Source organism: Macaca mulatta, chromosome 4 (assembly GCF_049350105.2).
Source record: "Macaca mulatta isolate MMU2019108-1 chromosome 4, T2T-MMU8v2.0, whole genome shotgun sequence".
Classification (NCBI taxonomy): Eukaryota; Metazoa; Chordata; class Mammalia; order Primates; family Cercopithecidae; genus Macaca; species Macaca mulatta.
Genome location: NC_133409.1, coordinates 34,350,545 through 34,366,213, shown reverse-complemented (window position 1 = coordinate 34,366,213; position 15,669 = coordinate 34,350,545). Strand labels below are relative to the sequence as shown.

The following is a 15,669-nucleotide window of genomic DNA, read 5'->3' as shown; positions in this document are numbered from 1 at the left end:
TGAATTATTTTATGTCACCTAAATATGACATTAGTAACTCAATTAAAATCCTTAAAGCCAATAATCATTACTGAAAAGACAAGAGATTCAAAAATATGATTTTGTTTCTCTTATACCTGTAAGTCGACATAATTTCTTCAATAGAGAAAGCAAATATTGTAATCTTCTCTGGATAATCTTGTCAATCTTTCACAGGGTTGCTGACATACCAAACTTGGTTAATTGAATCAAATGTCCTGGTTAGGTCCACAAACACACAACACATAAATCAGGAGCCTCTTTTTGAAACTTTTCTGACATACCCTTTTCATATGACTTTCCTGTCTGCTTTGAAATAATGTACATAATTTTTTTCTTATATAAAAATTAGCCTTTAGGGAAAATTTCTGTATTTTGGATGCCTAATGAGAAGTTTAATTATATTCTCAAGAGTGGTATGTGCTAGTATCTCTTCAATAATACATTAGAATATATTAGATTTGTTAAGTTTTTTGCACACTGGAAAACTGTTGGTATATATTCCTTCTACAAAATCAAATGAATATAACATTAATATTATAGTATCTCAGCCCTAAGGTGAGAAATTACCTAACCTAACCTTCTTGCCATACAGGAATGCCTTCTATACTTTCCTTGAGATATCATTAAATGCATGAATTCTTCTAAGACGGCTTTTTCATCTTGCATAAGCTGTGAAGTTTTTCCTTACGGTGAATAAAAATTTGTTGCATTCTAATTTTCAATCAGTGATCCAAGTTCTGCCTTCTGAAGTGATGAAAATTAAGTCTAATTCCCTTTTCCTAGGGAAGGTCCTCAAAATCTAAGAATACTATTACCTCCTAAATCTTTGTTTCAAGCTGAACATTTAGCAATCTTACTCAGGGTTTCCTTCAAATGTAAGTCTCTAGCTGTGATTTGCAAATATGTTAAATGTACTTCCTCCCTTGATTTGGATCTTATACAAGTAGCAATGCCCTGTGTTGGCACCTAGTGAATCTGCAATCAAGTAAGGACTCTTACTTCACGTGAATTGCTAATACGTGTCATTTCCTCTGTTCTTTCCCCTAAACTAGAAAATAAGCTCTAGAGGGCAAGACCCATGCAGTCTTCACATTCCTAGTACCTATCATAGGCCATAGACCTGTATATTGGAAACATAATTAACAGATGCCACAGGAATGAACAAACAAGTGAGCTTACCTGAGTTCAAATCTTTTCTATTAATCTCATCTTGTTAATTGTAATTCATAGTTTCATCTGTCAGGATCTTTTCCCACCATCCAACACATTAGATAATACTTTCAGCTTTATGTTATCTGAATATTTGATAGATCTCATCCAAAGCATTTACAGATATTTTGAACAAAACAAGGTCAAATACAAAGCTTATGCCTCATCATTGGAGATATCACTAGAGCGTACTCTGGGTCACATATTTTTAGCAACGTGTATGCCCATCAACCTATCAGCTGGCTAACATCTGGCTCATATTTTCAATCTTGTGTGCAAGGATACTATGAAATAGCTCATCAAACGCCTATTTAAACAAAACCAGCATTTGAATCGTGGATAAGACCTCTACTGCTTTATAACTTGAGCAAGTTATTTAATTTCTCCAGCATCAGTTCATCAAGTGTAAAAGACGAAATAATCTTGTCTATCTCATAGGTTTATTGTAACAATAAATGAGAAAATCTCTGTACAGTGACCTGTCTTGGTCCTGGTACATACACAGTTTTGGACACATAATAGCGGTTATTATTTTTGCTGAATTTGAGATATGACGTATCACATTGTCTGATAAACTTGATATTTTACTGTGATTTAGAAAACTAGGTTTTCAGATATTATATATACAGTAAACCTAGCACTTAGTTTGATATGTGTTATTTTGAGTGAACCTATTCTTTTTTTCAATTTTTAATTTTTTGTAGACACGGGGCCTGTGTTGACCATGCTGGTCTCGAACTCCTGGATCCTCTTCTCTTGGCTCCCAAAAGTGCTGGGATTACAGGCATGAGCCACTGCCCCCAACAAAGTGAACCTATTCTGATTCCTAATGAGCACTGTTTATTTTTTCCACAGTTGACAGATATTTGTTAAGTAAGCAATACTTAAGTTTCATTGGAGATCACAATCAATCTGTTTCCTACATTTTATTTTCCTTTATAAAACCTGGAAAGACGTTTTATTGCTTACTATCCTGTGACAAATTTTATGTTCTCACAATTTGTCAAGTGTTTTCCATACATGACCCCTAGTCACTTTTGCAGATTCTGTCACGACTCTAAGATGTAATTCACTTGAGCTTTCAAAATCAAACTCATTTAATTAGCAGAGTGTGTTTACACTCTCTTGCCATCTGGAGAAAGCAGTTTGTGGTGGATTTGAAACCTGCTTCTAATACTTTTTGGTCAAGACTTTATAGGTTTTCTTAGCATTAATTTTCAGAACTTAGTATAAGGCTAACCATCTCTATTTTGGCAATGTTGTTAGGTAGATTAAATAAGGTTTACAAAACAAAAAAGTAGTGAATTCTAGTTATAAATCTGTCTATTTACTGAAGAGAGGGTTAATTGATTAAATGTTTCAGGCAACAGCAACAATCAGTTATAGAGATTTATTTTATTATTTTTTTAAAAATAAGAATTGTGATAGAGTGAAAATAATATTTCCACAAATTATTTTATCTTTAAAAAGTCGTTTGAGCTAGCTAAGGCTTCAATATTCCCATGTGAAAAAACAATAGGAGAAATAATTCTGACCACAGGGTGTAGCAATGATTAAATGAAAATATCTGCCTTCTGTCTCTCTCTTTCTGCCTACTCATGTGTGTACTAGTTACTGTTAGTTCACTTATCTCCCTCTCTCCCCTTGGATTCAGTATCACATAGGTTTTATTCTTCAAAAAGTTTTTTTTCTTAAGGAGTAATAGTCACTGAGCTATTCATAACATGCCTATGTAAAGATTTATTAATGCCTAGGATGAAGCAACAATTATCTTGCAAGTATCATTAGGTATGATGAAGAGCATAGTTACAAAGTGATCTGGGTTTCTTTGAAATATTTAGTCTATAAAGTTTCTATACTTTTCTTTCCTATGCACTTTATATTTTCAAGGAAAGGTGTGAAGAAAAAGAAAAACAAGATAAGTGAGTGCCCATCTCCAAATATCATCATGTTGGAGGTTAAGGCTTGCTATGGCCTGAATAATTGCATTCTCCAAAAATTCGTATGTTGAAATCCCGTCTCCCAATGTGATAGTAATAGGAGAAGGGGCCTGTAGGAGGTGATTACATCATGAGGCTGGAGCCTTATGAGTGGGATTAGGGCCTTTACAAAAGAGACCCCAGAGAGCTATCCAGTGCCTTCCAACATGTGAAGACAAAGAAAGAAGGGGTCATCTATGATAAGGAAATAAAACTTCCCCAGACACTGACTTTGCTGGAGATATGATCTGGGACTTCCCAGCCTTCAGAACTGTGGGAAATAAGTTTCTGTTATTTATGAGCTACCCAGTTTATGATATTTTGTTACAGCATCCTAAATGGACTAAGACAGTAAGAAAATCTAGCATAGTGCTAGACATTTTTTTTTTACATTTTTTGATCAATTATCAACTGATTGGTTCTTCAACTATAAATGGTAGATAACGTGTATGGTAATGATCATCTTTATGATCATCATTATCATAATTGCTTTTATGAAGCATACCATACACTAAGTAATGTTCTAAGCCTTTTATTGAGTATTTCATCAAATCCTTACAAAAACTCTGTGAGTAGGCACTATTATTATTTTCATTATATAAATGAAGAAACTAAGACCTCATTAAGGTTAAATAAATTGAGTAGGCTCATACTGCCAGTAAGGGGTGAAGCCAGGATTTGAATCAAGGCACTTTGACTGCAGAGTTCATGCTTGCCACTATACCAAAGTAGAAGGCATTGCTCTGTATAATGGATATGATATGAAACTGAGATCCATATTACACCTAAAAGAGAAATCAGTATGCTTCGGTTTCCTCAGTTACAATGTGGGAGTAATAACAGCTATTTCTTATTTGCCTCATGAGGCCATTTCGAAGATGAACAGAGTTGCCTAAATTCAAAAGTTGTGAGTTCCATGAAAGAAAATATAAAAATTCAGAGCATAACGGTTTATACCAGCTGTGTTTGTTTAACGGAAGTATTTATTTTTTACTTCATCTAGGGATTACTCAGAAAATAGACATGCTTTTAGAATTCTTAGGGAACAAAAGTAGTCATAATAATCAATTGGTCAAAAGAGGACAGTATAAAGATGATAATTTTAATCCTAATAAAAATGAAATTAAATTGCATTCTTTATAAATGCTTCTAAATTAATCATATAAAGCAAACATAACTGTGTTAAAAATGCCAGTGAAGATTGCATAACAAAAATGCATTTAATTCTTGCTTAAGAATGTGTATAGATTAACCCCCCCAAATTACCTATTGAATTTTTCAGGCAAGCAGATGATGAAAAAATAGTATGCTAAAGCAAGATAGTAATTATTTCTGGAATTCATGGATGGCTAATATTAGTTATTTATTTTGTCAATAATATCATTTATGGTTCTGTTTAAGGTGGATCACCTCTTAAATGCATCTGCATTCCTACCCCACTCTCCACAATTAAGCATATGACTAATTTAAATATCTTATTCTGATTGAAATAGGATATATTTATAAGCTAGGAATAGAAATAAGTTTTCTTAACATGACAAGAAATGTTTTTCTTACACTAAACATCAGCATCATACTTAATGGTGAAAGACTTAAGGCAATCATATTAAAATCAAGAATAAAATAGAAAGCTGATTATTTTGGGAAATAATTAAAAAACATGAAATTATTATTATAACGGATATAGCTTTTGACAAGTAAAAGCACAATTATAATATTTGCAAATAATAGTATTATAGGCCAGGCGTGGTGGCTCACACCTGTAATCCCAGAACTTTGGGAGGCCAAGGCAGGCAGACCACTTGAGGTCAGGAGTTCGAGATCAGCCTGGCTAAAATGGTGAAAACCCATCTCTACTAAAACGCAAAAATTAGCCAGTTATGGTGGCAGGTGCCTGTAATCTCAGCTACTCAGGAGGCTGAGGCATGAAAATCGCTTGAACCTGGAAAGTGGAGGTTGCAGTGAGTCGTGATATCACCACTGCACTCTAGCGTGGGTGACAGAGCAAGACTCCTTCTCAAAAAAAAAAAAAAAAAAAAGTATTGTAAACATAACAATAACTGAATCAATTGATAAACCTCTAGAACTAAAACAAAAGTTATTGAATATCAAATACATGTAAAAACACCTATTCTAATAGTTAAGGTTTACCAGTAATGACCAGTTAGTACATTTACTATGTTGAAACAAAATAGCTAATGTTTACCGTTAAAATGAAAATGTAAGATACATAGAAAGAATTTTAATATGAGAAATGTGTGCTCAATATAGACAACTTTAAAACAGTTTACTGTAAGACACAAAATGTCTGAATAGAGAAGAGTGACTAGTGTAAATATATCAATTCTTTACAAATAGGCTAATTTAATTCCAATCAAAATTCCAGTAACATGTTTGGGTAAGAGATTGAAATAGTGCATAAAAATGTCAGCTGGAAGAATATGTAAGAGCATCTAGTTAATTAGAAGAGAAGAGAAATAAAAGACCTTGTTTTACCAGATAATGTTAACTTAACATAAAACGAAGGTAAGCAGAACACTGTAATAAGAACTAAAAGGTAAGTAAAACAAAATGGATTATCTGAAACATCTTAATATCAACAAAATAAATTTGTGTATGTTCAGAGATAACAATGTATCAAGGGGAAAAGGAAATATTAATCAGTAAATGTTTCTTTACAGTGGTAATACATATCTGCAGAAAAATTACCTCCTCACACCATAGTAATGATTGGATCTAAAATTAAATCATAAACTTAATAGTAAATACTGTGGGATGTCAATATCAAAACATCTCAACATAGAAAGCCATGTGCCTGGGTAAGATCAGCATCTGAATGAATGTAGCTAGAGAAACAAATTGCTGCAAGGATTGAGTCCCAGCAATACCACTACGCGGATTTCAGAGTAATGAAGAAAACTGAGAAGGAGCAGTGTTTGAATTTGAACATCTCCAGAATACCATGGCCTGGGAAGCAAATTGAGCAAAGGGTTTCAAGAAGAATGGGGTGATTCACAGTGGCAAACATGGCTGTTAGATCTAGTAAGGTGAACACTGGTGGCCGTACATTAGCCATTGGTTCCAATATAGAAGAGCAGGTGATAGCCTGTTTTTAGTAATTCAAAGGAGAATGGATGAAGAGAAATTATAGACAGGGGATAGACAGCTCTCCATTGTATGGAAGGAGAAGAATGAAGTGGTTACTCAGAAGGGAAATGAGTCAGGAGAGTTTGTTTTTGCTTTTAAGGTGGAAAGAAAAGTGACAAGATAAGAAGGAGGAGATTAGCTAGAGTGATGTTGTCAAGTGGGAGAGGGGTAGAATTGAGAACATATGGGGAAGATGTGATCTTTTCTGGAAACAAGAATAGTTCATTCACAATAATAGAAAAGAGTCATAATAATTGGGCACACATGCAGAAAAATGGGTGCATGCAGTAGTGGGAGCTTGTTACCTCTCTTCTGATAGCTTCTAAATTCTCAATGAAGTAAGAAGCAACACCATCAACTGAGGGTAAGGATTGGAGGGGGTGAGAGGAGAGGTTTAGGCTTGAGGATGGAGGGGAAGGTATGAAATAATCAACTAGCAATGTGGACAAGAAAAAGGATGAGAGAAAAGTGGCATGATTGCAGAGCAGCACAAAGGGTCCATTTGAAGAGAGTGATCATGAATTTAAGGTGAGATTAGATGGCACAATTGTCTTTTTCTACAGCCACGTTCAGTTTAGGAGGTGCAGGTGGCTGGGCGTGATGGCTTACACCTGTAATCCCAGCACTTTGGGAGGCCAAAGCAGATGGATCATGGATCATGAGGTCAGGAGACCGAGACCATCCTGGCTAACATGGTGAAACCCTGTCTCTACTTAAAATACAAAAAATGTAGCCAGCCATGGTGGCGGGCGCCTGTAGTCCCAGCTACTCGGGAGGCTGAGGCAGGAGAATGGCTTGAACCCGGGAGGCAGAGCTTGCAGTGAGCTGAGATTGCACCACTGTACTCCAGCCTGGGCAACTGAGCAAGACTCCGTCTCAAAAAAAAAAAAAAAAAAAAAAAAGAAAAGAAAAGAAAAGAAGAAGAAGGTGCAGATATGGAGGAGATATAGGATTCTCACAGTGTTGGAGTTCACCTGAGTGAAAAATAAGTAAAGGAGTAGCCAGGGAAATGAACATTGCAAAGCAGTAATACCAATGAAGGATCATGACTATTAAGGTGGTTACTACAGTGGAAACATGAAATAAGGAACAAGAAAAAAGTGTGTGCATCAATTTTGAGATTACACACATTGAAGCTGAAGTATTTAGAAGAATTGAACTAGAGAGAAATGACACAGTGGTTAAAAAAAAAAAAAAAAAAAAGGACGCTTCAAATGGAGACCAGAGAGGTACACGAAACTGAAAGTTAAGAGTGTGGAAGAGTTAAGATTATGGACATTAAAATCACTAAGAATGACGACAGGAGTAGTGCTAGGGAAAATGACAATTAGACAGGGAAAATCAGCAAGGAAGGACGTGGGGTATTTAAAGGTTAGTAGGTGACTTCGACAAGCAGATGGAGAGGGGCGCACATAGAGGGAAGCATGAGAGTCAAAGCTGGGTGCTGTAGAGCAGCGAGCATCTCCAATGTTTTCGGCACCAGGGACTGGTTTCATGGAAGGCAATTTTTCCATGGACTAGGATTGGAGGATGGTTTTGTGATGATGCAAGCACATTACATTTACTGTGTACTTAATTTCTATTATTATTACATTGTAATATATAATGAAATAATTATACAACTCACCATAACATAGAATCAGTGGGAGCCCTAAGCTTGTTTTCCTGCAACTAGACAGTTCCATCTTGGGGTGATGGAAGACAGTGACAGATCGTCGATCATCAGGCATTAGATTCTCAGAAGGAGCACACAACCTAGATCCCTCGCATGCGCAGTTCACAATAGGGTGTGTGCTCCTATGAGAATCTAATGCTGTCTCTGATCTGACAGGAGGTGGAGCTCAGGCAGTTCAGTAATGCCAGGAATGAGGAGCAGCTGTAAATGCTAATGAAGCTTGCTCCTTTGTCTGCTGCTTGCCTCCTGCTGTGTAGTCCGGTTTCTAAAAGGCCACGGACCAATATTTGTCTGTGGCCCAGGGGTTGTGGACCCTGATGTAGAGGAGGATGGATAATATAAAACTGGCAGCGAGGAGCAGAAAATCCTGCCCCACTTTCAGACTCAGGGGAATGAAGAGAGTGAAAGAAAGTGATGGCTACTGCAGCTGGGCGTGGTGGTCATGCCTGTAATCCCAGCACTTTGGGAGGCCAAGGCGGATGGATTACCTGAGGTTAGGAATTCAAGACCAGCCTAGACAACATGGTGAAACCCCGTCTCTAATAAAAATACAAAAAATTAGCCAGGTATAGTGGCGTGAGCCTGTAGTCCCAGCTACTCAGGAGACTGAGGCATGAGAATCACTTGAACCCAGGAGGTGGAGGTTGCAGTGAGCCAAGATCGCCACTGCCCTCCAGCCTGGGCGACAGAGAGAGTCAGCGTCTCAGGAAAAAAAAAAAAAAAGGGGGTGATGGCTACTCCTTAAGAGGGCTGCCAGGGCAGCAGCATGCGAAGTGCGAGCTGGGTTTCAGTTAGCATGGTGGAGAGAACATTGAGGGAAGAGGAGGATTCTGCAGGGGATTTTGCCTATTTTGACCATGAGTGCCACAAGGCTCAGTAGAATAGTTTCAGAAGATGAGCAGAGGTAGGAGATGGGCTTAACAAAGATGAGCGGTAGGCAGATTACAGTTTGGGGGACAAGTGGTGACAGGGGCAACCTGAATTTCTTACAGTGACTACAATAAAAAGGGTGGAACACATGATTGTTCTGATTGTTCTAATGTAGACGGTAGTGGTAGAGAGTGCAGGGTGCTAGCAGAAACATAAAAAAATAAGAGTGACCTTAATTATAAGGGAAATGGGTAAATTATGGGTCATCCAAACAAAGATTGTAAAGATTTTAAATAATATCTAACAACATAATACAACCTCATGATAGGTAAAAATTTAAGGGACAAGACATAAAACTGCATCAATGGTGTTATATAAATCTTATTCACAAACACATGTAAAAATTGGTGGGAAATACTTAAAATATTAAAATTTTATCTTATGTTGCATTTGGGGTGAATTTTTTCTTCTTAATTCTTTTCTGTAATTTCCAAATTTTATATAAAGTTTATCTATAAGAAAATAATCAGAAAAAAAGGCACATGTAATTTCTAAATACGTATGTCTTCTGGTGCTCTTCTAAGATGCTGCTAAAATTCTATTTTTTGACACGCACAGTGGTTCTCCCAGTTATTTTTTCCTTACTTTTTAAAATGTAGACTCTGTGAATATCTTTTTCCCCTGCATATTTTGTTTCACACACACGGTTGTGTTCCCTTGCAGTTTAGCCAGCCTCTGAGTGCAGATGCTGAGCATGTGTAAAGAGAAATGAGCACATGGGCCTAGTTCAAGAAAGGCTCAGAGGACTACCTGGCATATCGATGTTTCAGGGTCACACAGGCTGCTGTGTCCATTACATTGACATGGAACACAGGTGCCCAGGGTTGGTCCAGGGGTGCGGCCACCTGGTTGAGAACGCAGTCGATAAAATCCTGGCAAGCATGCCTGAAAGAAAAGGAAGCCAATTAGGACAGCCAAGTTAGAAATCTTGCATTAGCAATGCTTGAGCTCTTCAGTGGCTGCAAAGACAGACTGGCCTTCCCCTACCTGCGGCAGGGGCAACATCACTTACAAACACAAGTGCCAATTTTGATACCTAATGGGTATTTCTTCCTGGTTTCCAAGGTGTTCAGGCGGCATCTATGTGTAATCAGACTTTAACCAAGGAAAGCTTTTCTTTGTAGATACAACTCAGCCTGAAAGAGCTCCAAAGAGTCTTTTTCTTGAAAAAGAGGTTTGTTTTTAAATAACATTGTCATATGGAATAAAGACAATTCCAATGTCTTTAACACCTAAAATATGCTTTTACTGTGCTTTATGGATAACTAGCATATGTCCAATGAAACACAGCAAAAAATTAAATAAAAAGTGTTATGGATGCATTATTTATACTGATATAATTTAAAGACTATAAAAGTAAGAAATCCAAAATAATAAAAGCTCTGCATGTTTTGGGACTATTAGACCACCAATAAAATTTATCTTTCCCTGATATAATTTTTTTCATCTTGCAATAAAATTCTGAAAGCAAACAGAAAACTTCTAGTGAAGCTGACATATGCAAAATCAAGACTTCCATCTTCATTTGGGTTTATTATGAAAATGTATCAACAAACATCTTTGGCTTTCTGGAAGGCAGTCCACAGCTCTGGAATGAGGATGAGAACTGTCTTGTGTTTCAGGCTCAGCCCTCTCCTCACACATAGCTGCAGACATTGCTTGATTTATGAATAAAAGGTGGAAGTCAGTTTCTCAAATCCCAAGGAGAATTACAAGGGGACTATTTTACCACCTTGGTTAAGTAGGATTTTTTTTTTCACTTAAAAATCTTATGCCCATTGATGAAAGAAGAGTGATCACTGACTAAGCAAGAAAAAATATCAGACTAAGAATTTTCTAGTGTCTCCACATCCCTTTGGTTCTGGCCTAGACAGTCCAGAGACAAATATACAAAGAGGCTCCTTATAAAAAGATCTAGTTTAATAGCCAGCACCCTTCTTGTTTATTTAGATTTGGATAACGCAAAAGTACCTCAATTAAGCACTTAATCAAGAGACTCTGCTTTTATCATATCCTAAAAGAAATTCTAATGAGATTTCATAATGTCCCAACTTTCAGCAAGCTGACAGACAAAACTGAGAAACTGAGAATAGTATTCAAGATATTTTGAGTCTTATTTTTCTTACGGTGGACATAATCATATAATTTAACAAAATTTGTACATATTGTTTAAAAACCAAGGTTCATTTTTGCCATTATTATTGAATAAGTACTGGAAATGATGGTTGAGGAATTAATTTAAGCATAACTGAAGAAATAAACCAAGATCCATTTAAAAGTGGTTCATAGTGGCCAGGCGTGGTGGCTCATGCCTATAATCCCAGCACTTTGGGACGCCGAGGCAGGCAGATCACAAGGTCAGGAGATTGAGACCATCCTGGCTAACACGGTGAATCCCGTCTCTACTAAAAATACAAAAAATTAGCTGGGCATGGTGGCGGGGGCCTGTAGTTCCAGCTACTCCTTAAGTTGAGGCAGGAGAATGGTGTGAACCCAGGAGGCAGAGCTGGCAGTGAGCCGAGATCACAACACTGCACTCTAGCCTGGGCGACAGAGCGAGACTCCATCTCAAAGAAAAAAAAAAAAGTGGCTCATAGTGTGGCTTATTCCAATTCTTTAACAAGCTGACCACTGAATAAAATGGGATTTTCTGTGCATGGATTTCATCCTTGAATATATATATATATATACACACACACATAGTTGTATTATTGACATACTTGCTAGGTGCATGCATGTGTGTTATTATGAGAGACAGGCCTTTATCTCTGTAATCTCTTTACTAAGTTATTACTGTAATTACTGTCCATAAAAATTTGTATGAAAAATCACACAAATTGAGAGGAAGTTTCTAGCTTCACTTTAAACTCAAACAAAAGTTTAAAATAAATCTTGGAAGAAAAAGAAAGACAAGAAACAATACTCCTCACCGAGGAATTATACAAAGTTTAGCGTTGTAGGCCCAAACGTGAAGGTGAGCCCTAAGGTGAAGTCTACTCTAACGCACTACACATTTTTCTTATTACTGTGGCTTTCCCTAGCAGGCAGCCTGACACAATAGAAAAGCACCCGCAGTGGGAGTCTGTGGTCTGGTCCACCAATAGAGGAGGTGGACTCAATTCCTTTGGGGGAGAGTTGAGGCCCGGGTTTGTTTTAAAACTCTTAGGAGAGTCTAATAACCTATTAGGGTGCAGCATCACTGGCAAGCTCCTTATTCTGTACTGTGCATGTGTGCATTTAAAAGGGCATATGGACAAGGCCAGACATGGTGGCTCACGCCTGTAATCCCAGCACTTTTGGGAGGCTGAGGTGGGTGGATCATTTGAGGTCAGGAGTTCCAGACCAGCCTGGTCAACATGGTGAAACCATGTCTTGACTAAAAATGCAAAAATTAGTCAGGCATGGTGATGCGTGTCTGTAGTCCCAACTACTCTGGAGGCTGAAGCACGAGAATCACTTGAACCTGGGAGGTGAAGGTTGCAGTGAGCTAAGATGCGGCCACTGCACTCCAGCCTGAGTGACAAAGCGAGACTCTGTCTCAACAAAAAACAAGACAAAACAAAACAAACAAACAAACAAACAAAGTGCATACCACTCCTTGGTACTGTAAAAGAAATGAATAGGGAAGCTTTGATTTTATGTTAGTTTTGTCTGAGAGATATGGGCAAGTTACTTTGAGACACAGTTTCCTCATCCCACAAATGAGCAGGTTAACTCAGATGACTTCTAAAGTGTCTTTCAATTTCAACATTTTAGATTAGTTTTGATTTATTTTGTGTCCTGATGGATTCAATTTCTATGAGGTAGCGAGAGAGAGAGAGAGAGAGAGAGAGAGAGAGAAGATTTGACAATGCAAAAATCAGAAACTTAAAACATTAAAAAAAAAAGACACACAGAAAGTCTCTCTTTTCCTTGATAATTTTGTATCATTCTTTCAATTAAAAAAAATTTTAGGGTGTTTTTCAATATTGATTGTTTTTCCTCTTGGTTAACTGCGACAAAGTTCATGAGAATGATTATGTTTAAATTGGAAGCAAAAAAATTACTTTTTGAGTCCCATCTAAAATCCTTTCTGGAACACAATGGCGAATTAAAGAAAAGTAAATAAATACCTTCCTGAGCTCCTCTTCCTCATTTCTACTCTAATTTAAACTTTTCCAAAGTTCTCTTCCTCAGTGTTGAAATTATTCATGGCTCAATTTTCTTCTGCTCTCCTCTATCTTTAATTTATTTCCATAATGTATTGTTTCATCAAAACATCAGATCGAATTTACACAAAAATGTGGGAGGGTAGAGAGGAGAGAATGAAGCAGACAGTAGAGAGCCATCATATTCTAGGCTCAGGGCTGCACACTGCGCTCCTTTCTTTCTTCAGAGTTTAGTAATAAAAATAGATACTTGTGCTGGAGCTCATAAAAACACTCAATCTTGTATCTTTGCATGGATTTTGCAATCCAGTAGACCCAGGTTTAATTCCTGTTCCACCACTTTGTATGTAGTAAGGTTTTGAATACTGTGTGCCTCGGTTTCCTCACCTAGAATGTAGGAATATTGTACAGTCATATGCTGCTGCATAATGACATTTTGGTCAATGATAGGACCATGTATACGACAGTAGTCCCATAAGATTATAGAACTATATTTTTACTGTACCTTTGCTATGTTTAAATATGTTTAGATATGCAAATACTTACCATTATGTTACAATTGCCTACTGTATTCAGTACCAATAACATGCTGTGCAGGTTCGTAGTCTAGGAGCAACAGGCTATCCAATGCAGCCTAGGTGTGTAGCAGGCTCTACCATTTAGATTTGTGTATGTACACTCCATGATGTTTGCACAACGAAGAAATCACCTAACAACACATTTCTCAGAACGTATCCCTGTCGTTAAGCAGCACATGACTGTATAATATAATAGCTGAGTACAAGTTTACCTAGGTTTTGGGAACAGACTCACTGAGGTTTGAATTGCTGTGTGGGTGTGTGATCATGGGCTTCAATTCTCTCACCTGTAAAATGGAGATCATAAATTATAGTCGATGATGTTGGTGTAACTGTATTGGGAAAGGTACGGGAGGTAGTAAGCACTCAATCAATGGTAGGTTCTGTTTTTCACAGGGTTGATATGAGGATAACTTGAGATAAAGTATGTTTAATAGTTGACATACATAAATTAATAGGTTTCTCTATTTCAAATAGTTTTTTCAATGTAATTGCTGGAAATAAACTACAAATAAAGACACCATGATTGTTTTAGGTTATATTTGTAAACAAAATTATAATATAACTTACCCATGCCATTTCCTCAAAACTTGTCTGTACATGAAAACAGAGACTTTGGGTCTCCGGTGTGCAACAGAAGTGATAAAGGATAGATGTGTGCATGTGTAAGTAGCTAAGACTATTTTTACATTTTGCCTTTTGGGTTTATGAGTTGACGATAGGTATAAATTATTTGGAGATTTTAAAAAATCAGTTTTAGTAGCCACAAGGGACAGCTTCTGAGTGGCGACCCGATACACACAGGCCATTCAACTGTGAGCCTAAAGCCCTATTAAAATATGGGAAGAGAGGATAGAAGCTGAAACTATGAAAACATGACCTTGAGATCACTGACAAATTTCTGATTTCCATATTACTGCAGAGAGCTGCACATGCAATGCTGAATAGTTTCCATTTTTAAGAAAGTCATAAGTCAGAATGATACCTGCATATAACCTTTTAACTGCATAGAGCTCAGTTTAGGTCAGTTTGGGCAATAACCTACATTTAATGTAACTCAAAGGCAGGTTAAATAAAGCATAACAAACTCAAGGGCTCCAACACCAAGACATTTGGTGAGGAAATGGTGTCCTTTGTTTGACTCCTGAAGGTAATCTGGACCCTTCAGGAACAGTAAATTAGAATAATTAGGCATTTCTAGAACTAACATTTTTAATGACCACGGCTGCAGTGTCATCACAGTACAGGTAACAGGCAAAGGCTAAGTGTCTTTACAACTGGCTATATTTTAGCAGTAACTGATACTTAATTTTGTTTACTTGCAACCATATTGTGGATTAAAACATGAAATAAAATAGCCTGTAGATGCAGACATCTCTAGAATACTATACATTTTGTAAAAATATTGTAGAGGAATTGCTTTGTGTGTTCATGACCCAAAGCATATGTTACTGGAATGGGATGTATTATTTCAAAACTGTCCTGAGCTCTTGCTTTGATGATAAGATTTTATGCCTGGGTAATGACACTTAGGAATCAAGATGAATTATAAATAAGACGTATTATGGATTAGAGGCCATGGGTTGTGGAAAACACTTCAGGTACCTTATTATGAGAGATAGGCCTTTATTTCTAATCTCTCTACTAAGATATTACTGCAATTACTGTCTGTAAATAGATGCTTAAGTGAAAGTCATGGGACGGTGAAGCCACAAATGCAGATGACAATTTGTACATATTCTTAGTTTTTCCTGATTTTCATTTATCATTTGCTTTATTTGTGCTCATTTACATTTTCATATAATGATGGAAAATGACTCAAATTAATGGGAAAGCATGTATTTGAATGTATTATTTAAAAAGTCTATCAATCATGTGAAGAAAAGTTTTTAACATTTTAAATCCAGAATGGAAGGTTGGTTGCATGAAAATAATTTGCTATTCTACTAACATTTTTGTTCACAAGTGAATAGTATTATTTT

General features: G+C 36.8%; 1 protein-coding gene across 1 annotated transcript in view; it reads right to left on the bottom strand.

Annotated features, from left to right (window-relative positions):
• LAMA2 (laminin subunit alpha 2) overlaps nt 1–15,669 on the bottom strand; it is a 611,116-nt gene that overhangs the window by 178,246 nt on the left and 417,201 nt on the right. Inside the window, exon 29 of the mRNA XM_015137479.3 lies at nt 9,712–9,846. Within this exon, the coding sequence (XP_014992965.3) occupies nt 9,712–9,846 (135 nt within the window). The remainder of the gene's footprint in view (nt 1–9,711; nt 9,847–15,669) is intronic.